Source organism: Callospermophilus lateralis, chromosome 18 (genome assembly GCF_048772815.1).
Source record: "Callospermophilus lateralis isolate mCalLat2 chromosome 18, mCalLat2.hap1, whole genome shotgun sequence".
Lineage (NCBI taxonomy): Eukaryota > Metazoa > Chordata > Mammalia > Rodentia > Sciuridae > Callospermophilus > Callospermophilus lateralis.
In genome coordinates, this window is record NC_135322.1 from 37,486,948 (window position 1) to 37,501,662 (window position 14,715).

General features: G+C 33.7%; 1 protein-coding gene across 12 annotated transcripts in view; it reads left to right on the forward strand.

Annotated features, from left to right (window-relative positions):
• Chd9 (chromodomain helicase DNA binding protein 9) overlaps positions 1–14,715 on the forward strand; it is a 248,528-nt gene that overhangs the window by 228,086 nt on the left and 5,727 nt on the right. For 9 of the 12 annotated variants that reach the window (XM_076839115.2, XM_076839120.2, XM_076839125.2 and 6 more), the window contains 6 exons: positions 276–548; positions 1,404–1,572; positions 6,356–6,495; positions 6,947–7,168; positions 10,483–10,611; positions 13,563–13,667. In XM_076839115.2, the coding sequence (XP_076695230.2) occupies positions 276–548; positions 1,404–1,572; positions 6,356–6,495; positions 6,947–7,168; positions 10,483–10,611; positions 13,563–13,667 (1,038 nt within the window). The remainder of the gene's footprint in view (positions 1–275; positions 549–1,403; positions 1,573–6,355; positions 6,496–6,946; positions 7,169–10,482; positions 10,612–13,562; positions 13,668–14,715) is intronic. The other 3 variants (XM_076839121.2, XM_076839122.2, XM_076839124.2) reach the window with 2 other exon arrangements.

The following is a 14,715-nucleotide window of genomic DNA, read 5'->3' on the forward strand; positions in this document are numbered from 1 at the left end:
GGGTGAACTCCACCTATTATGTTACAAGACTAGTACAGAAATCCTCAACTTTAGGGAATGAGTTGGATCTCCAAAAGTTTGTCCTAATTATTATTATTATTATTATTTTTAGTTGTAGATGGACACAATACCTTTATTTATTTAGTTTATTTATGTGGTGCTGAGGATTGAACCTAGTGCTTCACACATGCTAGGCAAGCTCTACCACTGAGCCCCAGCCCCAGCCCTTGGCCTAATTATTAAAACTATCCTTTGATGTTACATGCTTTTCCTAGGATCGTGTGATGATCAACCGGCTGGACAGTATTTGTCAAACAGTTCTGAAAGGGAAGTGGCCTTCTGCTAGAAGAAGTTATGATGCTAACACAGTGGCTTCTTTCTATACCACAAAACTACTGGACAGCCCCGGAGCAGCTGCAGAATATAGCGAGCCCAGTGTTCCCACTCCCCCAGGTGCTGGTGTCAAAGAAGAACATGATCAGTCAACACAGATGTCAAAGGTGAAGAAGCATGTACGAGAAAAGGAGTTTACAGTGAAAATCAAAGACGTATGTGTATTTTTATTGCCCTAGGGCCTGATTGCGATTGCGGTGTGCAGCATGCTTTTCCTGCAAATGGCTGCCTGCTCTTAACTCTTCCTTTCTTCACATACTTGTCTTCTGGTATTTGCATTTTCTTTTTTGATATCCAGGTTATTAAACTTGAATACTCTACTAGAGGGATCATCATTAAATATATTTCTCTCCTTATACTTCTGAGTATAGTTGTAAAATTGTTCTGCTGATCAAGATGCTTTCTTAAACAGTGTGACAATTTCTGTTTTGAATTTTTTTTTGTTTAATATTTTAATATATCACTGTACTTTCTCTTTTAAACATTTAGCATGTCCTGTTATTATACTGTTTATTTTAATAGGATTTTTGAATCTTGGTTGATTACTAGGTATCTAAAATATGGGTAACATCATCTGCGTGTTATTATGAATAATGTACCTAGAGATGTATGACTAAAGCTGAAAATGTACTAGTACTGTTTTGCTTTGAAAAGTATATGGTACATGAATTTTTTTTCACTTAAGATAGAAATTATTCATTGTAGATGTTTTTTATTCAATTGATTTATAAAGAAGATGGGAACTTCACTTATGTTTCAGGGTTTTACTTCACTTTTTTTTAATATTTATTTTCTAGTTGTAGTTGGACACAATACCATTATTTTATTTATTTTTATGTGGTGCTGAGGATTGAACCCAGTACCTCCCACGTGCTAGGCAAGTGTTCTACCACCGAGCCATAATCCCAGCTCACTATTTTACTTTTTCTAAGTAAAAATTTTCTTTTACTATCCTGCAATAAGATTTTTGTTAACATTTTCTGTTTTAATAATGGTATCTTTTTAAACAGGAAGGTGGTTTGAAGTTGACATTTCAGAAGCAAGGGCTTGCCCAAAAAAGACCATTTGATAGTGAAGATGGTGCTCTGGGGCAACAGCAGTACCTGACTCGACTTCGGGAACTTCAAAGTGCGTCAGAGACAAGCCTCGTCAATTTTCCAAAATCTATGCCTGTATCAGGTGAAATGCATATAATATTTTTCTTATTATGAAATATTTCCTACCATTTCAGAATTCTTTTATATTCTCGTAGTAAAAATTCATTTTTTTCCTTTAATGTCAGAACCAGTGTTAAGTCTATAACGTAATAACTATAGCTTAAATTTTAATAAATATAGAGCTTTTAATATGACATTTTAAATCACAGAGGTCAGTTTAGTTTGCAGGCTTGAATATTTTGGTGAAGACTCTTTTTTTGTACCAGGAATGCAAAACCACTTAGCCACATCCCCAGCCCTTTTTATTTTTTGAGACAGGGTCTCACTACATTGCTTAAGGCTTCAGTAAGTTGCTAAAGACTGGCTTGGAACTCCTCCTGCCTTAGCCTTCAGAGCTGCTGGGATTACAGGCATGTGCCACACCATGTCCAGCTGAAGACATCATTTTTGTAAAATTACTTCATACACATAAAGTTTAAATAGCATTTCAATATTGAAGTATATTGTGAATTCAAAAACCAACACCTAAACCATCAAACCTACCTGTAGTCAAGCTACTTGGGAGGCTGAGGCATGGGGATCATAAATTAAAAGCAAAACATCTAAGTCACAAAGTTAATAGTGATTGATAGAAATTAAAATGAGAAATTTTAGAAAGTTTAAAAGTTTTAAAAATAGTAATAATCCAGATAACTGTAGTATACAGGAATGAGTTATGACTAATCCCCAGAAGTTTTATCCTCATGCAATTCTTGTAGGACAAAGATTATTACTATTTTAAACTGTTTTGACTGTTAGGCAGCTCTAATTGTCAGAAACTTCTTTTTTATTTGAAAGTAAATTTACCTCCTGTCGATTCTTTTCAAAAATACTGCCTTTATAAGCAGTATAGAGTGAACCTTGTCTTTATGTCTATAATATTTCTTCTAAAATTTTGGTAAATAGAAACAATAAGTATTTACTGAGTATGTAAGTAGTACCAGGTGCCGTGTGCTCTATAGGTACTGAAGACATTGTTTCTATCCTGACCTAATTGTGCTTTGCCTGTGTCCTTTGTAAAGTTTTTGAGAATTGAGAATGACATTGCAGATCAACTGAGTCTCACATATTGAACTCCCAAAATACTAATTTCAGTTATAGCAAAGAAATGAGTTGAATTTCTTTATACCTTCATTATATAAGGCTAAGAACTCTATTTCAGTGTTACACAATACTTGGAAGCATTCCAGAACTGCTGTATATTGCATGGTGTATGGAGTTCCTACATTTTAGGAAAACAAGGCTTTTTTATAAATGTTATCTTGAATTTATTGCTATTCCCAGTTGCTGCGGCTATCACTTTTTAATTTTAAATTAGTTTAGCTTTGTCAAGCATCCGTTTTTATACAATTAGAGTTCTATTATTAAGGATTTTGTTTTTCACTAGAAAATGGAAATGGATGGGATGATAGAAGTGTGCTTTTGTCTAACCTAAATGGACTTTAATAATATCACAACCCTTATCTTGATGACTCCACTATAAATGTACAGATTGACTCTGTCAGCTGTACATTTTATTGATATTACTGTTGAATATTATATAGGCTTCACCTATAAGTAATTCTTTAAAGTTTTTAATAGTATCAATAGGAGCATTGCTTTTGCAACTATACAATAGGTTGACACTGTATAGAATTATTAAGTATTATGTCATCCTTTTTTTAGTTATAGATGGACACAACATCTTTATTTATTTATTTATTTTCTTTTTTAATTTATTTTTTATTTGTAGTTGGACATAATACCTTTATTTAACTTACTTATTTTTATGTAGTGCTGAGAATTGAATCCAGTGCCTCGCATGTGCTAGGCAAGTGCTCTACCAATGAGCCACAACCCCAGCCCCTCTTTATTTATTTTTATGTTGTTCTGAGGATCAAACCCAGTGCCTTACACTTGAAAGGCAAGCACTTCACCACTGAGTTACAGCCCCAGCCCTCATCTGTCTTAATTGTATATATGAAAATCTGGAATCTGTCTTTTTGACATGACTTTTTGGAAAGCTTTAACATTTTTGAGCCTGTTCTTATTTATGAAATGATTAACAGGAATAGGAAAGAGGTTGCACTATTGAGTAGATTACATTAATAAAGTGGCTACTAAAGAGCATGGCGTACAATTAGATACTACATAGATGTTAAAATTAGGTACTCCCAGAGTCTATAATTGGATGCTTAGCAAATGCTTTTATTGAAATTTTTAATTTTCAAAAGGCTGTACATTTTTTATTCTTGTGATTACCTTTTGAATTTTATTTGAAAGCCTAAATAAACACACCAAGTGAAATATAACTTAATTCATGAAGGAAAGTAAAATAGCACAGGTTACAAGAAGACAAAACTAAAGCACTCATTCCAGAAACTATGTGGAGTAGCAGATAAATGATGACAGAGCTAAGCAACCTGTGGTTGAATTCTGTCTTTTATTAACTCTTGTGACATTGAGCAAATGACTTAATGTTTCTGATCTCATTTATAAAACAGACTTAATAATACTTCTGTGTTTTCATTCCGTTTTTGATGATTTAAGTTAGCAATAGCATTTGTAAAATGTACTCCAATATCTGGCTCATAGTAGGTATTCAATAGAAAGAGACTTTTTAAATATTGTTATTGTTAGATCTAAAGTAAAGACAACAAAGACTTTATAAAGTTAAATTTTCATATTTAAATTCTAGCTTAAAATGCATTGAAAATATTTATTAAAATCCTCATCAGAAATAAGTTATGTTAATATGTTATTAAAACAAAGATTTTGCCATATAGAATATTTTTATAAATGAATGCTTTGGTGTGTACAGATGTTTTTTATTGATAATTACAGTAGATACTTTTATGTAGTACACAGGTAGCACTAAAGGAAAAGGGGGAAAAAGTAATTCACTCCCTTTTATTGCTTGGTAGACTACACTTGTACATTAAATATTAGGTAATATATTTTAAAACAAGGGCATTTATGCTGGGCATGGTAGCATACATCTGTAATCCCAGTGGCAAGGGAGCTTTAGGCAGGAGGATCACAACTTCAAAGTCAGCCTCAGGAATTTAGAGAGACCTTAAGCAACTTGGACTCTATCTCAAAATTTTAAAAAGGGATTGGGATAGGATGTTCAGTGGTTAAGTGGCCCTGGGTTCATTCCTTGGTGCCAAAAGACAGAAAAGATTACAGCGTGCTTATGAAATGTGAATCTGTGTTTCAAAAATTATCAGTGACTAAGCTCTAGGGCAGTGGTTCAGAGTTGCTCCTGTAGAAATAGGATTGATGCAAAGTAGTTCATTCAATATTGAATTATATTGTGAATTCAAAAACAAACACATAAGCCACCGAACCTTCCTGTAGTCACAGCTATGTGGGAGGCTGAGGCATGGGGATCACAAATTCAAAGCAAAACACCTAAGTCACAAAATTAATAGGGATTGGTAGAAGTTATAATGAGAAGTTTTAGAAAGTTTTAAAGTATTAGGATAGAAAGCCATGAGATGTTCTTATGAAATATAATGGCATTTTAAAAAGTAGTAGGAAGATTATTGTTTTTAGAGCTAAAATATACTATAGTAAAAATATTTGAAATCATTTATAATATTATGTTAATAAAATTTGATAAATTTTATTACGGATATAATAAAATCCTTTTTTCCATAGTGTTTTGTCCCATTTTAGTACTTTCACATATATAAATTATTTTTAATTGTAATTAGTTATTCCTTACCATATGAATTAAGGAAGATTTTTTTTTTAAGTTGTTGATAGACCTTTATGTTATATATTTATACGTGGTGCTGAGAATCAAACCCAGTGCTTCACACATGCCAGGCAAGTGCGCTACCGCTGAGCCAACGCCCCTGCCCCTTAAGGAACTTTTTATAAGGTTACAGAGCTACAAAGGGCTACACTTTTTCACGAAAACACTTCTCAAAAAATTCTCCTTAATGATTGAAAATACATTTTTCACTAATGCATAGCTACTTATTAGGTATTTATTTAAAAAGTAAATGAATGGAACTATTTCATACCTCTTACAAATATAACTATTAAGTGATTACTAAAATGAGGAAGGTCAACTTTAATTTGATAACTAAAACTTTACTGATGATTCTAAAGAAAATGTCTTAGGTAGGTTGGAGCAGGAATTAACAATGGGAAATTGAGAAATAAGTTAGTGCCTTTATTAAGAAGCAGCACAATATAGTTCAGTTAAAAAGTTTTGGAGTTACAGAGACTTGAAGAAGTTAATTTTATGTTTGTATTGGCCATATTTTTGAGTTGAGAAGGAGAATCTGAAGAAAATAGAAATGAGTGATTTTAAAAATAAGCTTTTAGAAACTGTAGGAATTAATGGGTTTGAGAGGGTTTGTCTTGAACAGGAGAAAGGCACGCTTCCAACTCAAAAAGAGAAGACAAGTCAAAAATTCAAAGAAGCCTGTTAGACACCTCCAAGTTTAAAATTGGGAAATAGGGGTGATTTTTTTTTTTTTTTTTTTTTTTTTTTTTTTTGTAGTGCTGGGCATTGAACCCAGGGCCTTGTCATGTGAGGCAAGCACTCCAACTGAGCTATATCCCCAGCCCTAGGGAGTAGAGGTGGTAGTGATGTTTTATTTCAAGAATTGCTTGATTTATAATATATAAAATAAGAATTAAACTTCCATATAAATTTAGAAAACTGATTACTTTCAAATTTAGCAAACTGATTACTTTCACTTTGTTAAAGAAGTAAAATTTTATCTCTATTTTGGTGTTTAATTTGATTTAATTGTGTGTTTAATTAGGTACTTCCATTCAATCAACAATTGGTGCCAATGGAGTGATATTAGACAACCAGCCTATAGTCAAAAAAAGACGAGGAAGGAGGAAGAATGTAGAAGGTGTTGACATCCTCTTTTTTAACAGAAATAAACCACCTAATCATGTAAGTAAAGTAACTAAAAATTACTGATCCTTGAGTTCAAAATTCTATCCCATAAATATACACATTGCACTTATGTGATTTTACAAATATAATGTTAACAAAAAATTAGAAGTGTACTATGTATTTTCAGGTTTTGTATTATTAGTAGAATCTGACATTGGATAAGATTCATGAAAATCTTAAGATTAAAATTTAGCAGAATTTAATGGAAGAACTTTTTTCCCTTCAATAAAGAACCACTCCCATGTCCATATGTGAAAACATCACAGTGAATCCTACTATCATATACATTCACAAGTATGGGATCCTAACTAGAATAAAATATATTCTGTGTTTGTATAATAATATCAAATTGGATTCTACTATCATGTATAACTAAAAAGAACCCAAAAAAGAAAGAACTACTTCATTGAAGCATGGAAATAAATTTACATTTGGTGTTTTTCTGCAGGTTACTTTAGGTTTAGCCACCTCACAGATTTCCACAGGGATAAATCCAACACTATCCTATACTCAACCTCAAGGAATTCCTGATACAGAAAGTCCAGTTCCAGTTATTAATCTTAAAGATGGGACAAGACTTGCAGGAGATGATGCACCGAAGAGAAAGGATTTAGAAAAATGGCTTAAGGAGCACCCAGGTTATGTGGAAGACTTAGGAGCTTTTATTCCTGTAGGTGATATATTTTAAGATCTTGGTATATATTATTTCTGTGATTTGTCAAACCCTTAATGATGAAGTATAATTTTTCATCCACTTGTGCTAGATATTTGTTCTGCTTAAGATTTAGGAAAACTAGGGGCTGGGGTTCTGGCTCAGTGCTAAAGCACTTGCCTAGCATGTGTGAGGCACTGGGTTTTTGATTTTCAGCACCGCATATAAAATAAAATAAATTAAATAAAGGTCCATCAACAACTAAAGAAATATATATTTCTTTATAGTGTCATTTTCCACTTTCCATTCTCTATTCAACAGGTATTTAATAATAAAAATCACTTCTGATATGAGTAGCATGTTAGAACCAATAGAAATTGAAAGGTATAAAACTTCTGACACTTTCTCAAAGAATTTATTTTCTAATATTGGTCATAGTAAAAATTTAACTCTGTCTGCCATTATATTTAACTCCTAATTTATCTATTATTTCTCACCACTGTATTAGAATGGTATTATTGTGACTATTATATAGATAAAGAAATTGAACCACTGGAATTTTAAGTAAAAAGTCCAAGGCCACACAGCAAATAAAGTCCAAAATTGCACATGCTAGGCAAGTTATCTACCACTGAGCTACATCCTAAGCCCAAAACTGCTCTTAAGCTCTACTTCAGACCATAAGAATATGACGTCTATATCTCTGCAGATGCACAAGTTTATGTTAATTAAAGATGAGAATCTTATATTTAGTTTGCATTCTTCTTAACCTCTGAAATACTATCTACTTATCTTATGGGCTTTCTTACTCAGAAATATTTATTTTCTGGAATTTTATTATCAGACAGTAACATACCAAATTTTGTGTCAGTATTTGTAAGATTTCTGTGTATTTTATAAGGTAAAAATATATAGTTTTATCCTATGTATTGTGAGCTCAACAGTCCTTTTCTATTTGCCTCCCTTATGAAGATCAAATGGGTAACTGAAAAGAAGTTTTCTGCTACCTCAACTTGGGAGGCCGAGATAGGAGGATCTTGAGTTCAAAGCCAGACTCAGCAATTTATCGAGGTGCTAAGCAACTCAGTGAGACCCTGTTGGCCAAAGTTGCTTAGGCCCTCCCAAACTGCTGGGATTACAGGCATATGCCACCACACCTGGCAAATTAAGCAATTTCAAAGTGGATATTGTAATTCAGAAAACAATGAGAATCATCATTTTAATGCTGTAATTTCATAACATGTTAAAAAAATAATTGCAAGACTATGAGTATACCTCAATTCCAGCAGCTCAGAGACTAGCAAGAAAACCACAAGCTCAAGGCCAGGGTCAGCAACTTTGGCAAGACTCTGCCTCAAAATAAAAAAAAGGGCTGGTAAAGTGCTCTGGATTCAATGGTTCAATTCCCTGTATAGTCAGAGAGGCACAGAGGAAGAGAAAGAGAGAGAGGTGGAAGTAGGAAGAGAAGAGAGGAAGGAGTGAGAGGGAGAGAAAGAAAAAAATTAATGTATTCAGCCAACAAATTTTTATTGAGTGACTACTATGTGCCAATTACAATTTTAGTGATTGAAAATGTAAGAGTGAACAACACGAAGTTTTTCTTCTTCTTGTGATACTTATACTCTAGTCTATGAAGGATTTCCATACCTTTATCTTAATCACTGTAAGAGTTTTTGTTAATATTCTCAATTTTGTATTCACTTATCATTTTCATTGCAAATAAAGTTTTTACCATAATGTTTTATGTAACTTTTTAATTAAGATTTAAAAACATGTTTTTAAAAGGTAGCATTTATGTCAGGGTGTGGAGGTATACACCCATAATCTCAGCTGCTTAGAAGGCTGAGGCAGGAAGTTCAAGCCCAGCCTTGGCAACTTAGCATGACCCTGTCTCAAAATAAAATTAAAACAGGTCAGGGATGCAGCTTCATGGTAGAGCATCTCTGGATTCAATTTCCAGTTACTTCTCCCCCCACACATACTCCCCAGACACAAAGGCAGCATTTGTTCCACTAAAGAATAGAAGATATGCCGAGCATGGTAGTACAAGCCTGAAATCTCAGAAGCTTGGAAGACTGAGACAGGATGATCATAAATTCATGGCCAGCTTCAGCCATTTAGCAAGGTCCTAAGCAATTGTTGGGACCTTGTCAAAAAATAAAGAACAAAATTGGCTGAGTATGTAGCTCAGTGGTAAATTGCCCCTGGGTTAAACATCCAGAAAAAAAAAAAATAGAAGAATAGAAGATATAACTAAATAATTATGGTTCTGTCCATGGGTACAGATACAGGAACAATTGAGTACAGTACTGGCAAAAGATAAGAAATCAAACTGTTATCTGATACATAAAAAATGAACAAGAAGGCATTGACCAGGTTAACACAAGAGGAACATGTACGCATTTTAGAAGTTATAAAGAGAGTTACAAGGGGATGTGACTGTAAGACATACTCATAAATCAGTGACTAGTCTGATATTTCAGCATATGTGGAAGAGTGAGTGCAGTGATAGTAAATGAATAAAAAATGTGAGTTGAATAGTATCTAGGCTGTGGTGGGACTGAAGAATTTGATCATTTGTTTTTTGGAATGTTATGATTGGTTGGAAATAGCTACAAACATCAAGGCCGGCTTTTGTCAACAGTTGTAGAGATAAGTAGCATGATTTAATGAAAAGAGATTTAATATTATTGGATATGGTTTTTTGCTTTGTTTTGTTTTGCAGTGCTAAGGATCGAAACTCCCATGGTAGGCATGTTCTACCACTGAGCTATATACTTCCAGGCCTGTGAATATGCGTTCATAATCTGTCTCTTTCACTTACTAGTTGTATCCCCTTGAGGAAGACAACCTCTCTGAGCCTTACTATCCCTTTTGTAACATAAGAATACCTTTTAGTATTGTGAGAATTACATGACATGAGGAAAATAATTAGTGAGATGAAGAAAAATGAAAGTTACTAGCAGAGATTATAAATTGTCAGAGCACTGCGAAAGTCTGGAGCATTTCTCCCAGAACATGTCAGGAAGGAGAAAATTTAACAGATGAAAAAGTAAATAACTACAATTTAGAGGAAACCACTCCAGCATCATTGGTAACCCCTTCATGTATCACTGTACAGGTGTTCTGTAGTTTTTGAGGGCATTTAAGGAAAAAACTAACAAAATCCTGCTCATTTCAAGAGCCAATAGAAGGCCCCTGCTTTAAAGTGTGAATAACAAAAAGATAGATGCTTCCACATCATAGGATTAAATTTGAATCAGTTCAATTGCAATATTTTGAATAGTTTTGCAGAAGTACACATTTTAAAGATGTTTCTTTGTCTGTTTTAGAGAGTGCAGCTTCATGAGGGAAGACCCAAACAAAAAAGGCATCGTTGCAGAAACCCCAATAAACTTGATGTTAATACTCTCACTGGAGAAGAACGCGTTCAGCTGATTAACAGAAGAAATGCCAGAAAGGTATTTATGTATTTGTGGTAATCTTTAACATTGATTTAAATATGTAGGACTTCTCTTAGAACACCAATTCATTATGCATTATTTTGTAACAAAACCTGGAAATGGATTTAATTTAGCAGATTTGTGGGGGATAATAATTTTATATAACTTAAATTTAAGTCCTGTATCAATGACTGAGCTATTAAATGAAATAAGCAAGCTTCTCAACATATCTGTATCTAAGCAGTGCCGTTGCATGTGGCTGTGCCCTACACAAGGACACTACACCTGAGGAATTGGTTCACCTCACGAGGCAATTTTGCTCCTTCATCGCACATTTGGCAAAATCTGGAGGCTTTACTAGGAATTGAACCCAGAGGCTCTTAACCACTGAGCCACATTCCCAGATCCCCAGATCTCCAACCCTTTTTTATATTTTATTTACAGACAGGGTGTTTCTGAGTTGCATAGGGCCTCGCTAAGTTGCTCAGTCTGGCTTTGCAATCCTCCTGCTTCAGCCTCCTGAGCCACTGGGATTATAGGTGTATACCACTTCATCCAGCTGCAGACATTTTTTATAACCATGAATGAGCAGAGTGGTGGGCAGGAGAGAGGGTGCTACTTGAGTCTAGTTGAGTAGAAGTCAGTTAACCTAGATGCTGCTAATCTTTCTGTGGGACTTAGGACAACCCCACAATACCAATCCAAAATGTCTATAGTGCAAGGGTTGAAAAAAATCTGATCTAAGGAAGAGACACATGGACAGATGTGTCTTTACTTGATAAAGTAAATAATACAAGATTTCTGACACCCTTTTATAAATGTAGCTTTGATATACTATTTTTTATTCTGATAAGTAAGTGGTAAACTAAGAACGAAAACATGGTCTGAGAGTAAGAACACCAACTTTCTAGTATTGTTCTATACACCAACTCTTTAAAAGTAATGCCAGTTTTTCCTCCAGTTTTGGAGTTCATTTAGCTTTTGTTAGTATTTTACAGTAATAACATAGATGTGTTAGAGAAAGAATAAGGTGAATATTCAGTAGCATTTTAATCGTGCACTTGCATATATTTGTGACAGATCTTTGCTATAATTGAATTTGTCTTAACTTTTTTTTCTTCTTTTGTCTTAGCCAATTTTAAGATGAAACAATTTGTACTTATAGGTTTAATAATAAACATTTAAATTTTATTTTTAATTGTTGTAGCTTCATGTGGCTCCTGTTCATTTTCCTTCATTTGTAAAGTTCTTTATTGTCTTGAGCCTGTGACGTATAGGCTTTGCTTGATAAATTATTGAGGAAAAGAATCTTTTTACTAAATCCCCAAAAGGACTTCCAGTTTAAATTGATGCTTAATGAACATTAATGAAAAAAAGAGAATGCAAAATAAATTGCACAGACTAAGAATATAAGGATGCTAGATAAGGACACTTATAGGTAATATAGCTGACTGCATTAAATCCTGTCTATATTCTATCAAGGATGTATGTATGTACACATGTGTTAGGGATGTTACTCAGTGGAAAAGCACTTGCCTATCATGCACAAGGCCCCGAGTTTCATCCCCAGAACCACAAAAAAAGAGAAAAGAAAAAAGAGATATAGTATATATTAACTCAAAAGGGTATGGAAAAGGAATTAAGAAATATCTTTAGAATACAAAGGGACATTAAATTGGTAGGTTCAAATCATTTATTCAAATGTAATTTTTATGTGTTTTTTGTTTGTTTGTTTGTTTTGTTTGTTTTGTTTTGTTTTTTTGCAGTGCTAGGAGTCAAACTTAGGGCTTCATGCATGCCAGAAAATGCTATGCCACTGAGCCACATCTCAAGCCCCCAAATAAAATATTAATTTAAGTCTCAAAATACTTGGTCTCAGGGCTGGGGATGTGGCTCAAGTGGTAGCGTACTCGCCTGGATTCGATTCTCAAAACCACATAAAAATAAAATAAAGATATTGTGTCCACTTAAAACTAAAAAATAAATATTTAAAAAAATACTTGGTCTCAATGTTAGGCTAATTATTATATGTATTGTTTTTTATCTTTTCAATTTTACTTATGACTTTTCACAAAAGATACATATCATTTCATGCTCTTAGTGTTAATTTATATCATAAGTAAATAAGAGTATAGGTTTTTGAGATCTCAGTTTGAATTCTATCATTAACATTACTACCTGGCTTTAGACAAATTATATAACTTTTCCTTCATTAGGAAAATATAAGTAATACTTTGCCAAAAGGAAGTTGTAAGAACTAAAATATATATAAAGTCCTTAGCATAATATTGTCATATAATAATAATTTTTATTATATGCTAGATAGTATTCTAATACACTTGAATGAAGTCCAGGTGTGGTGGTACATGCCTATAATCCCAGTGACTCAGGAGGCTGAGGCAGGAGGATTAAAGTTCAATGCCAGCCTCAGAGACTTAGTGAGGCCCTCGCAACTTGGCAAAACTCTGCTTCAAAACTGAAAATAAAAAAGGCTAGAGATGTAGCTCAGTGATTGAGTTCCTCTTGGTTAACTCCTCAGTACTGGGGTCAGAGGAGAGCCATAAGGGAAGTCTTATTGTTATCCTCATTTTACAGATGAGGAAACTGAGGCTCAAAATAGATTTACTGATTTGTTCAAGTTCCTATAACTGTTAAGTCTGACTAGAGGCTATACTCTTATCCAGGTTGTACTACCCAACCAGCACAGTAAATGATAGTTCTTCATTTTCCTATTCTAGTTATTCCACTTAAAACATTTAAAATTTACATGTCACACATTTATATAGTATATCAATAATCCATATGGTTTATTGTAGTCCTTTTAAATATAAAGATTGTTGAAGATGGTTAAAAATATATATATTTCAAAGAAATAAACTCTGTACAGTACCAAATGAAAATAATATAAAAGAAATAGTTTTATATTCAATAATGTGCTAAGTATCTAACAATCTGTTTTTCATTTACAGGTTGGAGGTGCATTTGCTCCCCCTTTGAAAGACTTATGTAGATTCCTAAAAGAAAATTCAGAATATGGAGTAGCTCCTGAATGGGGAGATGTTGTTAAGCAATCTGTGAGTATTTCACAAATGCTAACTCCTCTCATTAGTTAGATGCCATTTAATTGTTATTATGTTAATTACATAGTCATATAATATATTTAATTATATAATTAAAAGTGTACACACACAGTATTTGTTTGTTTAGGTAATGGGGCTTGAACCCAGGAGCTCTGTGCCACTGAGCCACATCCCAAGTCTCTCTAAGTTGCTGAGAGACTGGCCTTGAACTTGCAAGCCTCCTGTCTCGGCCTTTTAAGTCACTGGGTTTACATGCATTCACCACTACACCCAGCCATTTAATGATGACTTTCAATTAAGAATTAATAAAATATTCTATGAACATGTAATGAGGGGTTGGGGCTATGGCTCAGTGGTAGAGCACTTGCCTAACATATGCGAGGCACTGGGTTCAATTCTCAGCACCACATATAAATAAATAAATAAAGATCCATCAACATCTTAAAAAATATATATATATTTAAAAAATCAGAAAACATGTGATGATAATTTTTTTTTTGAGTACTGGGGATTAAATGCAGGGATGTCCTACCACTGAACTACATCCCTAGTCCTTTTCTTTTTAATATTTTAGTTGTAAATGAGCACAATACCTTTATTTTATTTATTTTTATATGGTTCTGAGGATCGAACCCAGTGACTCAGGTGTATTAGCCAAGTGCTCTTACCACTGAACTATAACCCCAGCCCCCCAGCCCTTTTTATTTTTTATTTTGAGCCAGTCTTGCCAAGTTGCCCAGTGTCACCTTAAAGTTGTGATCTTTCTGCCTCAGCCTCCTAATATTAGTTCATATTTGTAATTTTTCACAACATGTTGCAAATTTCCCAGATATTTACTGTTAGAATGCAGAACCAAGCTGGGTACAATGATACATATCTTTAGTTCCAGCTAATGGGGAAGTAGAGGCAGAAGAATCACAAGTTTGCAGTCAGCCTGTACAGCTTAACAAGACCCTCTCTCAAAATTTTAAAACTATAAAAAGGCTGGCAAGGTGTGAAGTCCTGGGTTTAGTCCCCACTATTACAAAATTCTTTTTTTAAA